The sequence below is a fragment of the Pogoniulus pusillus genome, chromosome 8 (genome assembly GCF_015220805.1).
Source record: "Pogoniulus pusillus isolate bPogPus1 chromosome 8, bPogPus1.pri, whole genome shotgun sequence".
NCBI classification, from domain to species: Eukaryota; Metazoa; Chordata; class Aves; order Piciformes; family Lybiidae; genus Pogoniulus; species Pogoniulus pusillus.
Window position 1 is genome coordinate 32,100,679 of NC_087271.1, and position 24,619 is coordinate 32,125,297.

At 40.7% G+C, this 24,619-nt stretch overlaps 1 protein-coding gene across 1 annotated transcript; it reads right to left on the bottom strand.

Moving 5' to 3' along the window:
- Positions 1-3,313: 3,313 nt before the first annotated feature.
- GTF2B (general transcription factor IIB) lies at positions 3,314-22,897 on the bottom strand. The gene is made up of 7 exons (XM_064147969.1): positions 22,793-22,897; positions 20,131-20,237; positions 10,441-10,574; positions 6,274-6,420; positions 6,008-6,137; positions 5,142-5,423; positions 3,314-3,827 (listed from the first exon to the last, which is right to left on the bottom strand). Exons 1-7 carry the CDS (start codon positions 22,807-22,809, stop codon positions 3,694-3,696), a joined length of 951 nt encoding a protein of 316 aa, XP_064004039.1. The 5' UTR covers positions 22,810-22,897; the 3' UTR covers positions 3,314-3,693.
- Positions 22,898-24,619: the final 1,722 nt, after the last annotated feature.

The following is a 24,619-nucleotide window of genomic DNA, read 5'->3' on the forward strand; positions in this document are numbered from 1 at the left end:
TCGTGTCCCAAAGATGATTTTGCTGTTTCTTGAAGTGACTTGTCATGTTTTCCACAGGTAACTTCAGAAAAGAACTTGCTCTCAGGAAGGAACTTTGAGCTACCACTAAATACTGGATTTCTCTATGTAAAAGTTGTAACTCTGAGCATACCTTCTTTCTGAGGCTTAAGGAAAGCAGCCTCCTCTTGCTTGAGTGAGTAGTCCTTCTGAAAGGAGCAAGAGAAGACCATGTCTATCAGGCTGGCCAGCTCGAATCAGCATCTTCCCCTTGCAGTTTCCTTTGAAGGCAGAGGGAGACACTGCTCACTTCCCACCTGCAATGTGTCTTCATTACAGTTTCTCCTCCCTCCATTACGTAGGAAAGCTCTGTAAATGAACAAGAACTTACACCAAACCCACAGCAGCCTTGTTCTTTAAGCAGAGAGCAAAGCTTTCTTTTCTGAATGCATTAAGAAATCTCTACTCTTAAGAACAAACTAAGACCACCATTGCCTAGAGACACTTTGCTTTGATATTTAACTGAGCAATCATTCCAGAAAGGGCTGGCTCCAAATAATGGTAGTTTCAACTACCTTGTCTAAGTTGCAGTTGAATTAACATAGAAGTACCTCAAGGTATTTGTATTATGGCCCTTGCCTTTGCTGTAGTGGGGAATGCAGTCTCTGAGGTTCACGGCTGAGAGACCTCCCAGCAACAACATACAAGCATTAGGCAGAGAAAGCAAAAACCTACCACCACCTGAGCTGCAGCTGGTTCTCCTTGCTTGCATGTTAGGCTCTACTTGCCACAGAGCCACTCTGTAACAGAAAGTAAAAACCACCTGCTGAGCTGCAGTGATCTCCTCCCCAGCTCACTGCACCTATCCCTCCACCCCGAGAAGGGCTGGTGTGCCATGCACAGACATCATCCACCAGCTGACCAAAAGCGCTCCAGCCAGGCACAAGTGCTGAATGAGAAACCTCTGTAATCTAAGAAGCCCAATTCTTTAGCCTTATCGAAGTAGCTTACCAGAGGGGTCATAACTGCCTGAAAATTAATTCAGAGCTGCACTGTTTGTTTCTCCTGGAGCACTTCACATTCACTGTTAGTCTACTGGGACCAGGAGTAACTGAGTTTCAGTATACAACATCCATTCAAAAAAGTTCTCTCTCTTGTGCAGTTGCTACCCTCTCCACACCAAGGGTAGTATTGGAACTGCTTGCTGAACTGCAGGTAGAGGCAGGGTCAAGCCAAGATCCCAGTCTCCCTCTGCAGCCCTCCAGAACTTTGCACAGATTAAGTCTCAGACCAGGCAGCCTTTGCTGTATGTAACAATTTCAGCTGCAAGCTCATCCCTTGCAAATGCTCAAGCAAAATGCCTAAATGCATTTAAAAACAGGCATTACTGCAAAGGTTAAGTTCCAGCCATTTTCAACCTCCACACAGTAGATGTATGCTGGAAAGCATACTCCTGGCAAAAGAACTTCCACCTCTGCATTTCCAAACTGTAACAGCACATGAAAGATCAGGCCCTGCCTATTCAAAGGAGGAAGGCAAAGTAGCTAAGAGCAAGACAGAGAAGCTCATGTCATACAAACTGTTGCATCGCGGTGCGAGGAAACCTGTTGGATATTAGAATGCAATCCCACCTTAACATCTGCACTAGAATTTTTCAGGCCTGCAACCAGCAGCTTCAGTGGTATAACAGAACTGTGCAGCCTTTGTTACTTGTTTACAGGGAATAAAAAAGGGAAAAAAAGCTGAGCTGCCACATTTCAATAGTCTCAACTGGCAGAAGAAGATTAAAACTAATCCAGCAAGAAAACAGTGAGGACTATTGACAATTAGCACTGCTAGCACTGGACACAGCCTTCCCTCTGCGTGGCTCAGGACCAGATGTGGAGCAGGCTGACCCCCTCAGCTGTTCATCTTGGCAATTAATTTGCACCTGTGATACAAAATTAACTCAGGAACCAGAAGACTCCCAGTGAAGTACATTTGTTACTTTGCACACAAAGGGACACTGTCAGGAGGCAGCTCATTTTCAAAGCTGTTAGTTTGGAGGAGACTGAATAACTGAGGGACTTCACTTCTTAGCATCTGGTGCATCAATTCAAACAAGTGCTGCCTTCAGACACAAGTGCCAAAAGCTGTACCCCTGGCCAGTCAGGCTGGAGGGTGGACTGACAGTTCCATGGAGCTTCACCGACAGCTTCTAGTGCCTTAGGAGCCCACAGTGAGTTTAGGAGCCCCTCTGTTTATCACAGGCAAGCCTGATTTCTCCCCCTGCCCCATTCACATCTAAAGTCCTATTAATTAGTCCTGATAGTTCCTGGGCAAGGACCCTCTTTACCATTTGAGAAAGGTGGCTCCCACTGGGGAGCAGCATACCTGGTGCCACATAGGCTAACCCATTGTGAAAGAACCCAAGATTCTGACACATCAATCAAAGAGCCATGTATTAATGGAATCGATTTGCCTGTCCCAGAGTCTCTACCCACTACTGGGAGGAGGGAGGAAAGATAACCTGTGCCCCAAATCTCTTTCCTAACCATACTATTGCCCTTGGACTATGTTACAGCTTCTCCACCACTCACATAGGTGAGATATCTGGTGCTATCTCTAATCTGGGCTCCTGTGAGGCAACAGACTTCCCTATGAGGGTTTTGCCCTGCATATTGGACCCTCTGGTCCTTTCAGAAGGCAGTTACCTACAACTATGACTCTCCTTTGTGGAGGTAGTGGTAATACTATGGGAGGTTGGTCTTTTGGGTGTTTGTGAACTGTCCTGTCCCACTTCCTCTTAGTTCTACTAGCAGGCTGAGCAAATAGTTCACCTGCTCACATCTCTCTCAGCCATTTTCCCTAATTCAGGCTGCTTCCAGAGAGGGGCTGTGGCACTCACTGCAGCCAGAGACCTGGCGAGCTGCGAGTTCCTGAGGAAGCTCAGTCTGAACCAGTGCATCCCTTGTAGAAAGTGCAGATGGTGTGCCTGTTCTCTGAATGGGCACCATCACTCCTGCTGAACTTTATGGCTTACCTTTGGTTTGGGAGAGAGATTTCACCCTGACTGCATCAACTGCCCTACCCTCTCCTGCCTGCCTGCCTGCTGTTGGCCAGCGCTCCAGGTCACTGGCACTCCCTGGGGGCCTTTAAAAGGCCCTTGCTGGGTGAAAGCTGTGCCCCCTCGCTGCCACCTCAGCTCTCACATGCTTTGCTGACAGCTCCTTTCTGGGGCTATGTGCTCCATACTCCTGCCTGCCAGCTGCCAGGAAAGGCTCCTATCTAGCTTAGACCCTTAGGATGTGCATATTCAGTCATTTTCACACAATGGTGTTTTCCAAAACCAGTTTATTTGGGAATTATGTAATATTTTAAATTTTCCAAAATACATCTTACTAGATCCCTACAAAAGAAATCTAAATAAGTACAACAATATGAAATTAACTTTGTTGCAACAGCTGTTAAATATTTACTTCCACTAATATATACATACAAAATGCCACACAGTGAGCTTGTTTACCCTTGGAATGTGTGCTGCGTTCCAGCAGTTATGCTCCTTCTCCATATCCTCCAGTTCCACAACACAAAGACTCAGTATTAACACTTTGTACATCCTCTGGTATAGGCAAAATTCAAAAGTTTGTTGTTGGTTGTTTTGGTTGGGTTGTTGGGTTGTTTGTAATAGAAATTTAAAAGAAAGCCTCTGCAATTTCACAGCTGTGGTAGTTTGTCAACTGGGGTATCAAACTTGAAGTCTGCTGGGAAGAGATCTGGAGCCCGAGGATAGATCAGCCTGTACGATTGTCTAATCGTAACATCAGCCACACCAGCAATGTCGCCAATTTCTAAGACAAAGAGCAGGTAAGTGTTTAGTTTTCACTCTTGCCATTGGTACTGAAGAAACCAACAAGCACAATCTCACAAGCAGCTTAATTTGTAACTCTCCCCAATGCCTGATAAAAACACCTCTAACTGCCCTGACTACTACTCTCTACAAGTCTTTGTGCCATAATTGGACCTGTGCTATCCACCTTGCAATAGCGTCAGTTTCAAATTGGTAGAGGGATGACAGCAGAAGTCACTAGAAACACCTACTGCAAACTCACCTTGTGCCTAGTAATATTCTAATAGAGCTTCATCAACATCAGGTTCTTCATTTTTGCACTTGAATTAAATATAAGCAAAACTGGCACAAAAAAAAAAGGCATAGCGAAGAAGTGATACCTTCAGATAACATGGAATTTATTTACCTTAAAATGCATTAAGCCAGAAGCAAAGATTTTGTTTGAGGGGCACAGAAATTTATTCAAGATTCAACTAACTTAACCAAACTTTGGAATTTAAACCTTGAACTGCAGGATAGCTCTTAGGCAGTGAAGGAGCATAGAGTCATATCTGTATCCAGGGCAGGCAGCTGCTTTTTGTTTCAACGATCACTCTTAAGAGACATAATCCAATAGCTCAAGGCAAGTAAGGATGAAGGCACTGTACTGCTTGGGCTCTAGCTCACTCAGGAAACTGCCAACATGATGAAAGCTCCAGGGACAGGGCAAGCAGTGATTAATGCAGAACAAAGCACCAGGACCTGACAGGTAATGGCTATTCTTTTCCCAAAAGCAGCTCTCTAACATTTCTGATCTGGACTAAACACAATGCAGAGCCAGCTTCCAGCACCTGGGCCCATTTGTCACACCAAGTTCTAACCACCATAGCTTTATCTCCCTTCCTGACCCATTCACTGCTCCAACGTAGGCCTGATTCTCTTGGGGCTGTCCCCATGCTACTCTGAAGCTTAACGAACAGTCTTGAAGAACTGTTCATTGGCCTCCTAAGGGTCACCTCACCATAACAGTGTAATGCCAAAGGTGATTTCTGGCCAACCCTGCTGTCCAACCTTTGTCAAAGGCTCACAAGAAGTCAAGGAACATGCATACTAATTTAGGCAATTCCCTAGCTGCTAGAACAATCAAAGCCTCAAAGTAATCTAAAGCCATAATACCTGCAAATGACTCCAGGTTTGCACTGTATTTGAGAGCAGTAGAATATACACATGCAAGCATTAGCAGGAGTGAAGTTAAAACTATGCTCATTTGAACGCACTGCTCCCTTGCACTCAAGAAGCCAACTCCTAGTGCCAGAACGACAAAACAAAGTTTTACCTTTCTGTGTCCTTTTCTCTGCAGAAGCTTGTGATGCCATGTAGATAGCTGCAGCTGCTACAGAGATGGGGCTCCTCCCAGGAACCAAATCTAATTCCACAGCTTTACGGGCAATATGTGTTGCTGCCATTTGTACTTGTTTGGGAAGACCCAGATTGGAACAGAATCTTGACATGAAGTCTCCAGTTGTAATCAGATCTACACTGGTTTCAAGAGCTTTCAAAATAAGTTTAAAGCACCGACCTATTTCCTTCTTTGAAATCCTGGACACTGCACAGATTTCTAAACAGAAAGTGAAAAATAAAAACTTTAAGCTAGGCAGGATTTACTCCCCCAAAATAATTCAACTGGATTCTTAACATATTAAGAGCCACAAAGAAAGCCAGTGTCATGAACATCAACATCGCTAAATAAGCTTCTCACATTTGTGGAACTTCCAGACCCTTTCAAGTCAGTGCATATCTTCTGTAAAGAGCTAACCAAACCATCTTGGTTAGTAAGGACAGTTTGGTGCTCAATGCCAAAGAGAGTTCTGTCCCTGTCAGGGAAAGTTGCACATTATGGGGAAGCTGCAGAACTGCGGGTTTAAATTCAGTTACAACAGTCCCCATCACCCTCTGACCTAGGCAACGTCTTTTAAGTTTTATCAACACTCAGAATGACTTTCTAATGCCTAACCAAAAATTCCATGCCTGAGAGCCTACTTGCTTCACAGATATAGCAAACTTCCAGAGCCCACCCTACCCTCTTCCTCAAAGGTGAGCTGCAGCTGAGAACAACCGATGCAATGGTCTAAGAACACTACAGTGACAGTAACTAGACCTCTCCTCCACAGCAAAATTGAATCTGTAAACCCAAAAACTTACCTTTAAATGTTCTTGGAACACCCTCTTGCCTACAGGCTATGTAGAGACAGGCAGAAGCAATGGCATCATTACTCCTCCCCTTCAGGCTCTTTTGCTCATACACTTGCTTGAATAAATTATTTGTTCGATCCTTCAAAGCAAAAAAACTAAATTTAATTAACTTTAGGCCATTTAATTAGCAGCAATATCAAAAATTCATGCGCTCATTATATTATGCTAACTAAGACAATGCCAGAACAATGTAAGGAAGTGAGACAGGAACTTACAACTATATTTCTAGGGAGGTTGATTCTGTCTGCCATGTTGGTAATTTCTTTAAAAGCATTCATCATTGCACGGTCAGAGCTGCTCATAGTTCTGCGATTTTGGTACTTTGAATTCCCAAATTCATCAAAGCTTGCTGCACCTGTGCCCTGAAAAGACAATTTCCTTGTCAGTGAAAACACAAGCAACTTCCCCATTTCAAGAACAAGCATATTCCAGCTATATACACCTTGATTTGAGGTGTTTGGCTCAAACACTTATGCAAATGAACACTGCTGAAACATGATGTAATCAACACTGTTCTAACCATCAGGTTCTGTGTTTCACACTGACTGTGCATACTTAAAGACACAATCAATTTTGTCTAAGAGGGTCTGAAATGTCTAGGGTCTTCAATTAGCCATCAGTTTGAAGCATGTCCTTAACAAGTAAGGCCACATCAGATTAGTAACAGCTAAAGATAACAGCATGGTCTGTAAGTCCAGAAGAGCAATGTCTGCAATTCATATTGTCTGCTCCCATGTTTGCTGTCACAGCATGTGGGGCTGTGAGTTCTCTCAAATGGAAAATGCTTCTTCACAATCATTCCAAGTCATGGGTAGAAACCTGGATTCCCTGAATCAGCAAGCATTTATTATTTGGCAGCCTTCAAACAGTACAGCTGGGCAAGGAGATCCAACTTCTATTGCAGACAGATTTGAGCATTTAAGCAAGCTGATAAAGTGGCTGCAAACATGGACTACTATGCTGTTCCATTTTGGCAAAAACTGTAAGCACAAAGCAGATCTTGACTGATGACTGACTGCAAACCTGGCTATTTCCACTTGCTCAAGTTGAAGACATAGCCATGTATAAGGGTGCCCAGGTGATACAAAGCAGGGCCAAGATACAGTGAACACCCTACCACACTCTTCCTCCAGTCTACCCTGATGGAGACAGAGCGCTTTAATTCTTCCCTGACCCATGTCTTATGGAACAGACCTTCTATTTTAAAACAGCCTCTAATTCTATAATATCTTCCTTTAGCCTTTGACAATCATGCTAGAAGTATCACAGTATCACACAGTATCATCAGGGTTGGAAGAGACCTCACAGATCATCAAGTCCAACCCTAAGTCCTCTTCCCCTCATGGGAAAAAAATGCTATACAGTTTTAACTGAAATCAAACAGATTTTAAGCATCATATGGTTAATTGTTATGGCCTAAGACATTTACTCATACCTTTGCCATCTCAACAAGAAAGGTGGAGAGACACAGCTCTATGCCAATATCCTGAAGATCTGCCCCAAAATTACAAACCACTTGCATCAGAGTCAACTATGGTATTCATCCTTCTCTTCACAGAAAATTAATCTTTCTTCCAACACAGACTGTTTCTGCCTCAGACAGATGGCTCTCTTAAGCACTAAAACCAATTAAGAACTAATTCCTTTGCATGGCAAAGCAGCCTCTCTCTTACTGCTAGCAGATACAGACCACATACCCCTAGCAGAAGGAAGTCCTGAAGCAGCACCTCCTGGTTCCAAAGAGAAAAGAGTAACAAACCATCCTCTGAAACAGAACTGTACCCTTTCCTTCCCTATTTCAGGGCAACAGTTGGTCACTAGAACTTTACAGCTGTCACTGGCAAATGGTTCAGACTCCACTTCCATCAGTGTTCCCAGAGATTTACAACAGATCTCCAGTATGATGCACCATCAGAATTATCAGCATACTTCTCATTTCAATTTCCCACAACACAGGTTCTGTGTCAGTATTAGTTTGTGCATGGGGGTGGTTGTTGTTTGGTTGGGGTTTGGTTTGTTGTTTTGTGTTGGGTTCGGTTGGCTTGGGTTTTTTTGAGGTGGGAGAAGTGGTGTTTGGGAAGTGTGGAGAGGCAGGAGTGTGTTTTGAAGACTTTATTATTCACTGCAGAAGGGAATACCTGTCCTAGAAAAAGGCGAAAGCAATCCTCGGCATGCACATCTGTGGTGCACTCCAGGATACTCTAGGAACTGCAAAAATACAATCTTGCCCTGCTTCATTCTCTGGAATTCATGAAGGCTGCTCCTGTCAGATACTGCTTTTCTTTGTCATAACTACATCAATTTCACCCTTGTTCAATCACTGTGCATATCTCAGTTAATCCTCATCCCAGTCCACTGCTGGCAAGGACTTCAGGAGACACACAACTTCCTTGGTTTAGTTATTTGTGCTGCAAAATTCATGCCTGTTTTGCACCTATAGGAAACTCCTTCAGTATCTTCTGATACAAGCCACTCTTCCTTCCAAATGACAGAGGAAAAGTGCAGCTCTTGACCCAGAGTTCACAGCAATGAGCTGACATCCCAGAGCCCTTACTCACTGGCAAGACAAACACAGGAACTCTTGTACGGAGCACATCCTGGCTTGTCAAAGACACTCCTTATTTCCTGTAGAAAATAATGTGCCTCCTCTATGACAGCTCTCCACACAGATTAAGTATCCACAATAGGACTGACTGCAACCTCTTCATTCTCCAACAGAATCCTGACAGTTACAGTGCTTGATATTTTCACTCAGTTCTCCTAGGCTAAATCATGCCATGCTGACATGTCCACTTCTTATCTTCACTGAACTGCACTCTCTGCTACAGCAACTTTGATTATACCTACTCTGGGATGTTCTGGTTAACAAACTAAATGCTTCATTAGATGAATGTCCATCTCTGAAAGTTTTCCATTTTCACTGAAAAACAAACTTTTTACAAGTGTTTCCTTATGTCTTTAATTGTCCTACTGAGGCTGTTATCCCTGTTATTCTAATGAGGATCTAAACCACCAGAGAGAATGCAATTAGCAGCATAAGTCACCATTCCCCTGGATACAAATTCCACCTTCAGCTGCAATATCTTTTGTCTTTTCCAACATACAGGTTCTAAACAAGCTTAGAAGGTCTGTCTACCTACTAAATCAATTTGAGCTCTCAGAAACAAATCTGCATTTACAGTCCCAAAACAAGACAAGTATGAACCTGAAGTAAACTCTTCACTTCTCCACCTATAAAGGTCTATTGCTGATCTTTATCATAAGCTGACCAAATCAGCAACAGAAATACGGGCCCAAAGAACTACAGTCTTTCTAGACCTATACAGGTGATAGTAAAACTTCAGTGATTTCTACAGCCCTGCCTCACAGAGCTACTTAGCAATGCCCTTTTTTTTTTTTTAAATGGAGCAGTGAATAAGTTAGCCTGGAGGGACTCCAAAAGCCACCACAAGGCATTCTAAAATCAAGTGGGCAACAACGCCAAAACACAAGCATCTGTTTGGATAATCCTCTGGACAGAAAATTTCTGTTTCACCAATGGTGGAAGATTTGCTGTCCATGTCAGTATTCACTAATTGACTTCATTTCTTTGAAACAGTCTTGGTTGAGAAGTATGGTGCACACTCCCCTTCACCTTAGCAACACCACTGGAACAAAAACTTTTTGGTAATCCTGGTGTGCATGTACCATGTTACACAAAGCAGCAATTTCTTTTTAATAGTTACTTAGTAGCATCTGGGCCATCTTTCATGAGACACTCAAGAAATCTACATAAATCAGTTTGGATCTTGCAGTGAAAAATACAACACAAAATACACCAATGGGCACTTACCTGGGCCACTACTTCATTAAAGGGAAAGGACAATTAACCTTGCTTGTTCTCATGAGAAAAGGTAGGATATGGCTATACCACCAAATTTCAACTCAAATACACACTGAATACTTTCTTCTGGACCGCTCGCATCGTGAAAGAATTCTACATTTAATGCTTTAATATTAACTGGAAAAACACATACATGTAGATCTCTAGGTCCTTAACATGAATCTGATACAGATTTCATTACAAAAAATGATAGCTCAAGTTGCGTAGCATTAGCTATTGAGACCTCAAATACACATGCTAAGCCCCAATGCTTCTTTAAAGACTGCACCATCAACCACCACAGCAGAGTGGAACTGCAAAATCTATTTTGTTGAAGAGGTCAACCCCTTCCTGCTACCCTACAGGTAAGAGTCATATTTTACACACCACTGAAACATAAGAATTCAACATAGACAAAAATCTGCCTGTAAATACATTCTCTGAATAGCTTCCCTATGGACACACAAACATGTACTTGACACAAACTCTAAACTTCATAACATTTAATATTTAGTGTTACCTTGCCAATCATTGTACTCAAGTCGCCATCGCTCAACAAAGGATTCTGAGTATCCCCGACTCGAGATGGGTCTTTTGTTGCTTTGTCATTGCTGAAAGTTCTCCACTCTGACCCTACATCTATGACACGGTCACCTGAGTTCACAGAAAGCAACAGTCTTCATTAATGTAACATTTTGAAACACTTCATGAAACATTAAGTTACATATCTGAACTCTCCATTATAAGAAGGCAGTTTGTTGGCATTCCTGAAGAGAACAGTAACTCGCAGGACAAGGTACCAAAATGTTTGATATTTAAAAGTTAAAGAAGGGGGGGGGAAGAAACTTAAACAAAATAAACCCAGACAATTAGAGCCACATGAAAAACACAAGTAGAGAAATGCATCCAGAACACAAAGAGATACAATCATCCTAAAAGAGAATCATGGGATCCCCAATACACAAAAGAAATCAAGACCTTGATTTCAAGCTCAAGGTCGTGGTTGCCCATGGATGCTCTTGGCCCTTAGACAAATGACTAAGTTATTGTAACTTATATTCTCTCAACATCTGCCACATGTTCAAAGTGCACATGTGAAATATCTATCATGTGCAAGCTCATTACATGTTGTAAATCACTTCTGTGCATGAGCTCCAGGTCCTTGCTACCCTGAAATATACCACCTTCTTCTACCCATCATAACAGCAGTTTGCAGCTCAATTATTCTTCTTGAAGAGAGGTCTGCTCCTGCACAATTCCATTTATGATGCTTGGCAGCATGAATACACAATATACATTAAAATACTTACTTTCAAACTCTGTCTAAACTATTCCAGGTAAAACAGTGTAAATAGAGATTCAGAGTAAGCAGAAAAGCACTAAAGACAAATCTGAACAAAACTACATTCCTCTCAGTCCTCTAAATATCATGCTTCTTTACAGCTTTCTTACAGTAACTTTTCAAAATAAAAGTAACTCTAAGGAACATTCTCATACAGTAATTACAATAATGCAATCCTAAACCAGATATCACACCAAAGGAAAAACAAACCCAGAAACCATCCCCCCTGCTGTCGGCAGTGCAGTTCGTGCCTATTCACAGGTCTGCTAAAAGCTACATCTCAAAGAGGCTGTTCCCAGAGCAATACTACAGAATTTTTAAGAATACTTGTAGAGAAACTCAGGAAAAGAACACTTTCATTGTTTTGCAGTAAAGCAGGTAAGAGCTCTGTGTAGGATATAAGAATTGTCATCCCTACTTTCCTAAACCAGAGGGAAAATTCACTATCAGCATTTGTGTTGTGAAAGAACATCTGCAAAAAATAAGTAATGTTGCCTGCAAGAAATGTTTCCGATATGGAAGTCTTAGTATGAAACCACAGAAGCTGGTTTGACCTGGTGAAAACATAAGCAGACAGACAAAAGAACTCTAAAAATAATGGCAATACAAGACACGAAGCTGAAGAAAACACAGGAGCAATGGATAGTAGTGCAACTGCACTATTTAATTAGGGCAATTAATTAATTAGGGCAAGGAGGCAATTATTCTGAATCAAGAACTTGATTTTTAAACTATTTATGCAAGGAGTCTGCTTAAAATTGAAAGCTGTGAAAGAATCATAATAAATCATAACAACCAAAAAAAGGTAAATTTAGATTTGAGGTGTTCTCATCACTATTTGTCAGACATGCTCATAGCTACGCTCTGCCTTTATTTACTGCTCTAATGAAAACTATCAGGGAGGGAATGGATGGGGACAACATAAAAAAACCCTAACAAAATACCAAACCCCCCTCATCCCCCACCAAAAAAAAACAAACAACAAAGCAGAAGATTAAAAATACAGCAAAGTCAAATAAGGCACAGATCCATTCTTTCTGCTACTGAGGTCTGCCCACTCCCTTGTAAGCTTAAACTAGCAGACTGCATGCTCCTCTACCTCCAGGACTATGTAAATATTTGATTCAGTAATGCTCCTTCTATAGCCTAGCAGTAACTTTACTTTAAGACAACCCCACAATACTGTTTACAGCATCTAAAAAAAGAAAAATGTACTTAAAATTCTGGCATGGTATAAATAGAACACTGAGTACAGGGCAATGATGTAATATTTTTTCCACACAAGTGGGAATGACCTAAATGACTCACTCAGGGATCTGCCTCTTGTGAGTTATGAACCATTCCTGCTCTAACAAAAAAGTGTTATATCACTGCCTGCTTTGGCAAACACATTACAGAGGATTGAGAATACTATTTTGCAGTGAGAAAAAATTAAGTAGAACTAATCACTGAATATAAAGCATTTGTGTAATTAAGCTGCAGTATGCATTATTTCTTTACTTTGCCAAGAAGCCTGCCATTATAGAAAATAAGTTTCTTTCTGTATATTCAGAACTGCATTTCACCTTTCAAAAGGCTTCTGTAAAAGTGTGACACAAGCTATAAATATTAACAAATAACAGATAGTTCAAAAAGTTTCCACAGATGGAAAACATACTCGACTACAAACAACTAATTAATCCATTAGACAAAAAACAAGGTGATTAATTATTTTTAACTCTTTGAAACCTTAAATGAAAATACTTTGGAACAGCAACATTTGTAGAGATGCAGCAAAGCTTCAGCCTAAGTGAGCAACCCAAAACTTAAAACACTGAAGTCAGTCTTACAAAAGCAGTGTAAGGAATTAGCCTTCAAGGCTGATCTTGAGTTAACATTTCAAGTTCTAAAACTGAATTTGCTGGGTCATACGCTGCTCTGCTTTTCCTGAAATTCACAGAAAATAGGTGCAACAGGCAAACGTCAGAGTGAAAAAAGCTCTCAGTAAGTTCTCTGCTTTCTCACATCATTATTAGGATTGGTTTTGGCAACAGTATCGAGCTACAATTAAGTATGGGAGTGGCTGCATATTCCTTTCACGATTTCCTTTTGATGCAGTTCTTTCGAACAAAAATAAACTTTGCTAAGTATGGCTAGATTAGACACTCCTTTATTTAACTTTCAACAATCAGACAAGCTCATCTCTTCAATTTCCTCCTCTGAAGCACTTTTTTTTTTTTTTTTTTTTTTTAACGAGCTGTTTACAGGACCAAATCCTTGTGGAACCCATCTCCAGACTGATATTCTGAACAGATGAGTTTTTCCCTCCTTTGCCCTATTTAATTTAATAAACTATTCTTCCAGCATTCAGTTATCCTTTAAAACACAGTCTATAAGACTAACACAGGCTCTAGTAGAAACACACACTGCAAACTTCACTGGCTCAGGTTGCCCACCATCTGAAAAGCTCATTTAGTAAAATGCAGAACTGTTATTCAGAACGGAAAACCTCAGACCAAGGTTACTTTTCTTCACAACTGCCAAAAGCAAAGAACATGCACTACAGACAGACAGGAGTAAACTCAGGTCAGTATTGAAAATTATCATTTTGAACAGTTTTCTAATATTAACTTGCTTGTCTACACATCACAAATCATGTATGTTTACTCTCCTCTAAAAATAGAAAATGATTTCCCAAGGGAAAAGGTTTTTCTTCAACAAGGGCTAAATTTGCAATTACATGTTTATAGAGAAATAATACCAGCTATTTTAAAGTTGCAGTCCACTTGCAGTCACTCAGAATAGACCTGTATTTTACACACTTTTTGTGTTTTGTATTACCTATTATATAAAGACACTATAGCTGTAAATTGAAGACGTTTAATCAAAACAAGAAATAGGATGAAATTCAAGCCTCCAGTAATGTTATCCTCCATATCCTAGTCCAGACAGTTCTGAGAAGGCATGTTCCTAAGTCTTTTTTGGAAGACCTCTAATGTTAGCTGTACATTGCATCAAGTTTTGTATATCAGCCAATACGTTAAGAGTAAAGTAAGTACGGTATTAAAGTTTATTTGCACTTTAAAGTACCAAAATATGTATTGTTTCTAAAGAACATTTCTTTCTGACAGTTAGTTAAGGAATCTGCTGCCATCTAGTGAGCACATATAGTATGCTTTTAATTAAAAGCATTTTACAACGCCAATATTTTTTAAAAATATACAAAGAATTACAATTCACTTCAGTCAGCTCCTTATTATTCAGAGTAATAAGGTGCTGAGACAGACTACAATGAAAAATGTACACACTCCAAGCTGAGGAGAATCATGACGACATGAACCATACAGAGCCAGGCTGAACAGCTAAATGTTCTCTTTTCCAAGCTGACTGTCTCAGCCTCTCTTCACATGGAAGATGCTCTAGTCTCTAAAAATTACTTTTGCAATCTTCTGCTGAACTTGCTCAAGCAAGTCTCTATCATTCTAGCACTGAGGAACCCAGAGTTCAGCATAGAACTCCATATATCTACGCCTTCACATTCTATTTATTACCTTACAGGCTGCTTCATATAGTAGTACCTCACTTTACAGCTTCCAAAATACAAACTCCATTTGTTTGGGCTTTTTTTCTTCTCCAGTTTTCAGCTTCAGAACTTCTACTTAAGAGCAGATTTATTAAAATGTTACTAAAAAATAAACTGTTTGGGAAACACATCGTCACAATTTTTCAGTTACAGCATCTTCAATCAAATTTCCAGCCTATTGTAAGGTAATAATATTCTTGCTTTCAATCAATTATCAATACAACAGATGCATCATCACCAACCTATTCACAAGACTCAGCTGAAACAACAAACAGAACCAGAGCAGGCTTTGAGATGTTAAATAACAACAAAAAAGTCTACGGAAGATTTTGACTAGTTTCCAGACATCAATAGCACCACTAGGCAACCAAGGACTAAAACAGTTAGTATGACACTGCAAGCAAAGGACTGTTACAAGAACAAATGCTCAGCAGCTCCTGCACATCAAAATGATGACAAATTTAAAAGTAGTTGTCCACAATCTGGTTGGCAAATCTGGTCAGTTAAACTTACATCTCTCCAGGACTTGTGGCCTTTAAAAGACAAACAGTACAAATATTTCCAAATATGGAATTCTACTGAAAAATGTGGGACCTGATCTACAGTGTGTCACAAAAAAAGTGGCTTCATTCCACCAGAGGAGTTCAGAGCCTTTCTAGCTCTTATCTGCCCCAAAAACTTGGCCAATCTGATACATAAACAAAGGAGGAAAACAAAACAAAACAAACGTTCCCCAAATAGGATAATTCAAAGTGTTACTGTTATTCCACTAAATAAAGCTAATACTTCAATTAATGGAAGGATTCTTCATAGTGACTCTCAAACACCTCTGGTTTCCAGCTTAGAAGCCACTAACTCGAAAAATTCCTCCAGGAATTTTCATGCTAAAAGCAGTGCTTACAAGCTCTGACAAAAGAGGCCAACTATTGACATCTGAAGTCTAAGTTTCCACTTCTACAAGCATTATTGCTGAACCAGCCAGAACCATCACCCTTGCCTTTAAAGCTGAAAAAGGTCAGATTTAAGCCACATACTGAGATGCTGAGCAAAAAGAGCTATCAAATTTCTTTCTTCATATTTCAAATTCCCTGTGTAAATCAAACAACCATAAATGCTCATACAAAAATCAACTAAGCAGTATTTAAGCATCAGCATCCTTTATAATTGCCTTTTATGCAAATGAAAAGAGTTTTATATGCAAGGATTAACTTTTGTCAGACACTTTTTAGTGCTCTGGACAGCAAGAGCAGAAGCAGCAGCAAGAAATAGAGGTGCTAATACATACTGGTACGTAAGAGATTTTTTCCCTATTTACTTAGGCAATACTTTCAATTGAGATTTCATCTTTTAAAATGATGGTAATACAGAAAGAAGTAACCACAAACATACACACAGATATGAGAAGAGTCTTTATCATTTGGAGGTATAAAGATAGAATGAATGTAACCATTTACCTGCCCTCCTATCCACCTACTGGATGAGAGTCTGAAGTACCCAAGCACTTAAAGGTTACTAAGTTTCTTTGGTTTTCAGAACAGGATCATGCATGTATAGACACAATCAATCTTAACCCTAATGACAGACAGACATCACAATTAATGAACTGTCCAGCAGAGAGGTAATTATGAAACCCTTTTCTGCTCGTTGGTCATATTGTAAAGAAAAAGGATCTGCGGTACAATTAATTCTTACCTACATTTCATACACTATACCTGAATTTCAGACAGGCCATTTAAGATCTCCAAATTCTTAAAAACACTAGTGAACCACACATTCAGCCAGAATTTTATAACAACCTTATTGCAGACCACAAGCTATTAAAGAATTTTGGGGGAAAATGTTCAACTGAACACTCAGATATACATAGAACATAGAATAAACATCAGCTCATATATCATAATCTGATTCAAAGACTTAATGTGTTGATACTTGTCCAAGGACTCTCATCAGCTGAAGACAGACTTCTGCTTTTTATTTAACAAGGCTATTCAAAAAGACTCCATACAAAAGCACTGTTCTTCTCTAAGCCATATTTGCCTATTGAGGCAGACAGCTAACCAGAGAAAAATCACTTACTAAATGCTGAGAATTGATTCCTTGCTGCTCCAGCTCCTGCACACTAAGACATTTAAGGAAACTACATAGAATTTTAAGGTAAGTCTTGAATCAGAAAGGTGTCCCTATTTAACTGTGATTCTGTACATGCCACTGGACTCATTCTGATCCCACTCTGAAATTTCAGCTCACCACCTTGCCACAGGAAGAAAATTCAGTGCTTTGTATTCCACTTCGATCCTGCTTTCTTCAGTCCCTTCTGGTGTATCAGCTGACTTCCAGCCTTTTTTACTGCCTAAAAGGTAGTAAGCAAAATATTTACCTGTCAAGAAAGAGGATTTACTAGCCTTGTGTTCCTGAATACAATGCTTCTCCCTCCACCTAGTCTTATTGAAGAACTAGATATGGTCAATATTTTAAATAAACACAGAACTACTTCTTCAGACCCTAAGAACTCACTTCACGAATTCTCAAGCCAGCACATTAACACACACTCTAGCATTTATCATAAAATGTTTTGAGAAAAGTATGTGTAATAAAACAAACAAGCTTGGGCACAGAGTTGTAAAGTTTTAGATGCATGTCAATACAGATTAATATCAAAATTCCATGGATAACAGCAATTTAAGTCTCCTACTGTCTTCTACTCGATTTAAATCTCCTACTGTCTTTTACGCAAAAGGCGAGTAGCAGAAGGAAAAGTTAACAAGCTACAAACAGTTACCATGAAGAGATGGGATACAAGCTAGTCCAGGAAAAGTAACAGTGGCAAGGCAGATGAGAGTTTTTGTAGGTTCAAGCTGTATTTTGAAGCCTCCAGTTTCAGTCATTCTGACATTACACACTTTAATCTTTTTAATACTGCACAACAACTCAGCACAACTTGAGAAAAGTGAAAAAAAAGTGCAAAGAAAAAAAGCATCATCCTGGATTTAACTAAAAACTTGAATCTTATTCAAACACTAAGAACACCTGAGTGCAAAACAACTTTGACTTAGACATCTTTCTGGAAAAAATACATTTAAAAAACAGTGTTTCCAAAATACAGCTCTGCCTAAGACATAGAATTCAAGTGCTAGGGATCAGCTATTTCTTTTCATGGATTTCTGCTTCCCAAAAACTTGTGTATTGCTTCACCCTTCCGGCTACAGACCTGATAAATGTAACCTCAATCATAATACTAATTTAATCACACATTCACAGAGGACTGATTACAAAATCTGCAAATTACCTATGCACAAACTATTTTATCTTAAGACACTTTTCCCACAAATATGGAGTGTTAGTCTTTTGCAAGAACAATATCAAGTGGAAACAGTCAAAGACTGTCTGCTCAAATTGTACTAAAAACTGTATAAATAAATAAAACAGCAAAGTTGCACCACTATGTACTTAAACACACTAAAATAAAGGCACAAATTTTGTATTTCTTGTTCTGCACCATATACACCAGCAGTGCTCTGCAGATGCCCAAGTCACAGTCTTTTTAAATAAACCTGTAACACTTCTTTAGCTACAGTACATTTCGTCTTTGGAGGTTTTCAACTGGTCTCATGGATTCCCTTCAGTAATAAAGATGTCACTAACTTTCAAAACATTTTCAGTGGGCCCTATTTTCATGAGCTACATATATAACCAGTGTAACCCTTGAAACACAAATCCACAACTTCCTCCTGTAAGAACAAGAAATGAAATTGATACTCTCTTAAGGGAAACAAGTATCATGGACTCTGCAACAAACACATAGAGGTTTCCTCATTCAGAAACAAATTTTTTCCACCACTCCTTTAAAACATCTCTACTTTACATGCATTCCCAGAAAACGGGCATCAAGAATCAGATCTAGTTTACTCCTCCTCTAAAATTCCTGCCAGGCCAAGCCAGAAAATGTTGCATGTTTACACTTCTGTTTCATCATGTTCTCTTCAATTATTTATCTTCATTTGATTTAATCGTTTTTCCAAACTAGCTGCTAGATACCTTAGCTAGTGAATTGAACTTAAGCATACAAACTAAATTACTGAAGCTAGGCAAAACAAAATTAGAAGAATCAGCAAATAAAAGTAAACATTAAAGTCCTTAAGTGACAAACCCATAAAAAAGCCTGTTTAAAAAGCACTGTGTGCTTACAGAAAGAAAAAATAAAGAGAAAAACATCATCCCCACTTTTTATCCTGGACTTTCTTAATGGTTTCTCAAGTTTAAATCTTTCAATGTCTACTTTAGTAAGCTATGTAGAAGTGAACTTTTTAATAAATACTTTTTTTTTTTGGCACCTAGACAAAATAGCAGTACCCGTGCTGAAACTTATTGAACCTTTAGATTCACAATTTTATGAAAACTTTCAATTCAACGCAAGAGAAGAGCCAAAACAAAACCATCATAGCTTGGGAGAAAGGGATATAAACTCATCTGAAGTACTTAGCACCATGAGTGAATCAAGGACCCTACCCTACACCCTCAAAATAGAGATTTTCTTTTGGTCATGGTATGTACAAAAATTTAGTAAAAATCACTGAGGTTTAACAAATTATCAAAACATAAGCACAAAACATCTCCAATGCAAAAGGAACAGACAATAAGACACTCTGCCTGGAAATGATACATAAAAATTAATACACAGAATGTTCTATGACAACATGACTCACTCTCATTCAAAAACAATGCCTAAAAGGTCCTTCATTTTAAATATTCCAGTATACTTAATACAGTTCAGCCTATAGAAGTTGCTGCCAGGTGCTCCGAGGAAAGGAGCTCAGCAAAATCCAGAGGTACAATGGATATTTACTTTGTATTAAAATCCTTAGAAGTAATTAACAAAACCAGGTACTGGCAAGGATATAAAGAGAAATCCTTCAGGGCAGAAGATAACCTCTAACTAATGGGGAACAGAATCCTTTTTTTAAGGCAATTTGACAGAGAACTTTTATTGCACTGCTTATGCTTTCCTGGCTGAAAAGAAAAGTCATGATTAAAGATAGAATACTTGAACAGACAGCACAATATTCTAATTCAATATTACAGCATATTTTTAGCCTTTCAAGAGAGCCTTTCATAATGCAAGAAGTTACAAGCAGACAAGTCATACCAGTAAGCTTCTATGCAACAGAATATCATAAAAGAAAACATCTACAAGTCAAGAAAAAGCTTTTTAATACTTGAATTATCATATACCAGTTTTGTGGGAAAACAAATGTACATACACAATTGAAGTTACATGGCAATTCATAAAAATACAAACAGCTACTTACCTACTACTAGCCCACATTCTGAACAAATCATATCACCAGCTCTGTAATCCTCTACCAGAATGGAATCTGGATGATTTGGGCAGGTCACTCTAGGAAGTACATCCAAACTAAGGAAAAAAAAAAATCAGTATTAATTACTTAAATTCAAGCAGGCTGCAGAGTCAGAAGTATAAGAGCTCCTTTCTGAACTCTTCTGTAATATAGAATTTACAGTTATTTGTGTGATAGAATATTAACCTGAAATACCTGAACTTTGACTTTTATTTAAACACTAATATGACTTCAGATGCTATTAAACTTTGCAATTTTCATGGTGCATCTTGTACTAAAAACACTTCAAATTAAAACATCTAAAATCTAAATAACAGACTTGATTTAGTCTAACCTGCAGCCAAGCACTAAATCAAATTCCTCAAGAAGTTAGTGGCTATTCCTTCATTCCAAAGGAGCATTCTCACCCAGTCTAATCAAATCAATATTACTTACCAGGTCCTTAATTCAGGAAGTACATAGACAATACTCGTTTTTAGGAAACAGCTGATTCTAGCACTGTTTTATCATATTCAAGTATTTGAGGAAAAACTCCTATTTTAAAGTAAGCAACTCACTAATTAAGAGATCTTAACTAAAAGCAAACAAAGGGGATTATGCGACAACTGTTTCTTGTAACAGAGATCTGTTTCTTTCACACCCATACATGTTCAACAGTTATGGCAGATATAAAAAAACCCTTTGTATAGAGAATTAGCACTATTTAAAATGACAGCTTTTAGCTGCCAACTACAGTAATGACAATGTTACTAACCAAACTTTTTGGAAGTAAATACCCCACTCAAGCTACTAGCGACTGTTCATTAATTCTGTTAACAGGGATAATTTCAAAACTGAAATACATATTTATAGCTAGCATCCCTATATTTCAAGCCATTTTCCTCAGGCTAGAAAGCAGAAGATAAGGAAGCTGCTCACAAAAAAGAAATCATAATGAGTGTCCACCAATTTAAATCTGATTGTGCCAAAAAATAACTTCTCATCTTTTCAACTGCAGGAAATATCCTATTAAAAGTTAATCTGTGTTCTCCTCCGATTCCATTAGTCTATTATTTCAGACTAATCTGTACATTCCAGCTCAATTTTCATTTTTTAGCTAATATTTTGGTTTTAATTCAGTGACTTAAAACCAAAACTGAAAATCAGCATCGCTATTAGTATTAAAGCTGCCATGAAGAACACTCGAGATCTGTAGATTATGTTCAAAATACTACAGAAGAGCTATTTAAACTACTTTCATTCTCACTTCACCCCAGTTACAGTTTCATATGACAGAAGTGTTGACAAAGCATGTGCGATCATCTGACATTTGGCATCGTGCAAAAGGACAGCAATACAATAGCCAGAATAAAAATAAGATCCAGAAGCCTAAAAACAATACTGGTTTCAGACCTTACCTTCACAAAACATAACTCAAAATCAGTCTTCCTGCCCCAAGTTTAACAACTTTATCTAAATGTTTATAGTATAGTCCTGTAACCTGAAGGTTCGATATACTACCTCAACTATAATAAAGGAAAACACATGGCAACTGCGTAAAGATTAATCTCGGCAAATAGCTTCCGAGTTGCACTAAGACTACTAGGAAGCACTCCCTAGCTGTTAGGACAGGTTTGGCAGGAGTCACTTCGCAGGCCTCCCTTTATTCCCCATTTGACAACCTCGATACGTCTCCACGGAAAAACCAACTCAGAGCCTCAGACTCATTTGGCCACTGTCTAGGACTGGTAGGGATTTAGGGTGGGAGCCCGAAAAACGTGTTCAGGACCCGATAATGTGGAGCCAAGCCAGAGCGCAGACGTCCCGGCTCCGAGACGGTGCTGAGGCGTGTGCGACGCTCGGCCGCACGCAGCCCGGCGCCGGGCCGAGCGGGTTCGGCAGCTCCGCTCCCAGACGGTGCCCACCCGCGGGACGGGGGGAAAGTGACTCTATGCCCGTCCCACGACTTAGGGGACGCAACGCTCCGAACTGAGAAATCCTCTCCCCGGGGAGCCTCCTTCAGCGGCACGAAACTAAGGCACTGCCGAGACTAGAGCCTGGCCCTATAGCAAAAAGGACTCGATCACAAGCACGAGTGCTACCGAGCTCACACTAACGAGAAGCGCTGGAATCAAGTCGCAATCGCCACGAAAGCCACCAAAATGCTCACTTCTCTTCAGAGCGCTATCAACTCATTACAATACGAAGCACCAAGGCACATAAACTGCAGCGACCTCAGTCACCCTCGGCCCTTCAGAGGCCGCTCGACGGGGAGGCGCCCGGCTCGGCCCACACGGAGAAGCCTCGCAGGAGCCGGCCCCCCGCGCACCTCCTACCACCCCACCAGAAGCCGCACACATGAGTGACACCGGGGAGAGGTCAGCTGCACCGCGAACCGAGAGGACCGCTCCAAGGCTCCGGGGTCGGACAAGGGCGACAACGCCACCGGTTCCCGCTCGGGTACCCCGCGGGGGTAACGCGGCCATTTTCTCCCCTATGCTGGAAACAGTAAGAGATGGCGGGGCCCCGCCCGCGTCCTCCCACGAGGCCCGTGTCCTCCCACGAGGCCCGTGTCCTCCCCCGAGACCCTCCACCTCACGGCCCCTGGAGCAGGCAGGCCGGCCTGCCGTACCGGCTCGTGGACGCCATCTCGACGCGCACCGGCCGCAGCGCCTGTGTAGAGCCCGGCAGCTGGGCAAGGTCCTCATTTATAGAGCGGCGGCAGGGGCGGAGCTCGCTACGGTTCGCGCGAAGGGACAAAAGACGCAGAGTCAGGCGCGCGCGGGCAGGCCCCACCCCTCCCCTCGAGCCCGCTCGCAGGCGGGGCTGTGTTTACCGCGCTCCGGAGCAGCTGAGGCTTGGTCCCGAGGGCGCTGCCGGAGGCCTCGGCTCGCTTAGGGGAAGGGCTTCACGAGTCCCGGGAACGGAGAGAGCGAGTGCCTGCAGCCTGGTACGCAGGGCGTCTTAAGGATCAAAGTCTTGTTCTGACGAACCAGAGCGCCTGCCCTTTACAATAGCTTCACAGCAGGCGGGTGAGCTGGAACCTTCCCCCTGTGGCAAACTGCGACTCGGTGCCCCGGCACCCAGCCGAAGAGCAGAGTCACCTGTGGAAGCTGCCATCGCTGCGCCACAGCCGAGCTGCCAGCGACACCTCCCTCCGGGTCAGCTGTTGCCGCGCACGGTCCCAACCCTTTTGTGACACACAGCAGAAAAGGAGTTGGAGCAAAACGGCCAGAGTTAGCACACAAGTGTCCGGGGAACACGTTCTTGGCTTTGCAACCAAAATAGGCAAAAGCCAGTTCTCAGGGTGAAAAAATACCAGAGAAGTTTAGTGCTCCGTTACTGCTGATACCTACTACAGTCGATCTAGCTGGCCGGGGGCTGATCTGGCCATGAAAAAAATACAGATGCTAAGATATTAATTTAAAGCTTCTCTTTTTTACCCATTTGCAATGACCCTTTCCATAAATTCTCAGTAAAGAGCAATAAAACCCACAGTGTTAGTGTGAATTCAGCGTCTGATACTAAGTTTCCTCATAGACTCTGAAATGTGGATGTAGCAGCACCTGCAACAGATGTGCCCCATCAGCCCAATTAGTCCCATCAAGCTTTCCAGGTTTGTCCTGACTTCTTAAGCAATCATCTGCTTCTTATGCGATCATCTGCTAGCAATCACTGCCAACAGCAGAATCCTCTTCACCTTATTCTCAAACTCAAATAATTTAATTTCCACCACAGAAAGACAGTAATTTTCAGAATACCTCCACATTTCCTTATTCTCTGCCTGCAGCATTTTTTCAAGCACTTTATCAACAAACATCTGGGGAAACAGTTGATGTGGCAGATGGGTATACCACTATTAACAGTTTCTGTCAGCAACAGGTCATAATAGTAACTTACAGTAGGTTCACCTCATCCTCAGCTCTATCTGTTCTTTCCCCCCACTTTAGCTACAACAACAATCTTAAAACTTACTTAATTTGCCATTCAGGAGTTTCTTTAAATGTCACCTTAAGTATCTCATGCTGGCTACTGTCAGAAATACAAGTGTGTGATTAAATTTCAATTCTTATGCTGCCAATATTGCCAGCATCATTTCAACCACAATGCAATGGCATGTTCAGATGCCTTTGCAAACACAATGAACAGCACATTAATGAAAACAAGTTACTGGTTCTTTCTTGACTATCTAGAAGTCCTTTGTAAGGCTTTGTTGACATAGCCAGTGGTTATTTTGTTAAAATTGCAGATGTTAAATGCCTCAAAAGGAGCAAATTAAGAATATAATAAATATCCAAAGCAGCTGAAATATGCTTGGCACATTCGTTTTTGCGCTGCATCTTATGTGTTCTTACATTTCATGAAACAAAAAGATTCCCACATCACAGCACCTGGACAAAATAGAGTGAAACAATTAACTACTGGAGCCTAAGATAATGGGTCCTATAACACGAGGACA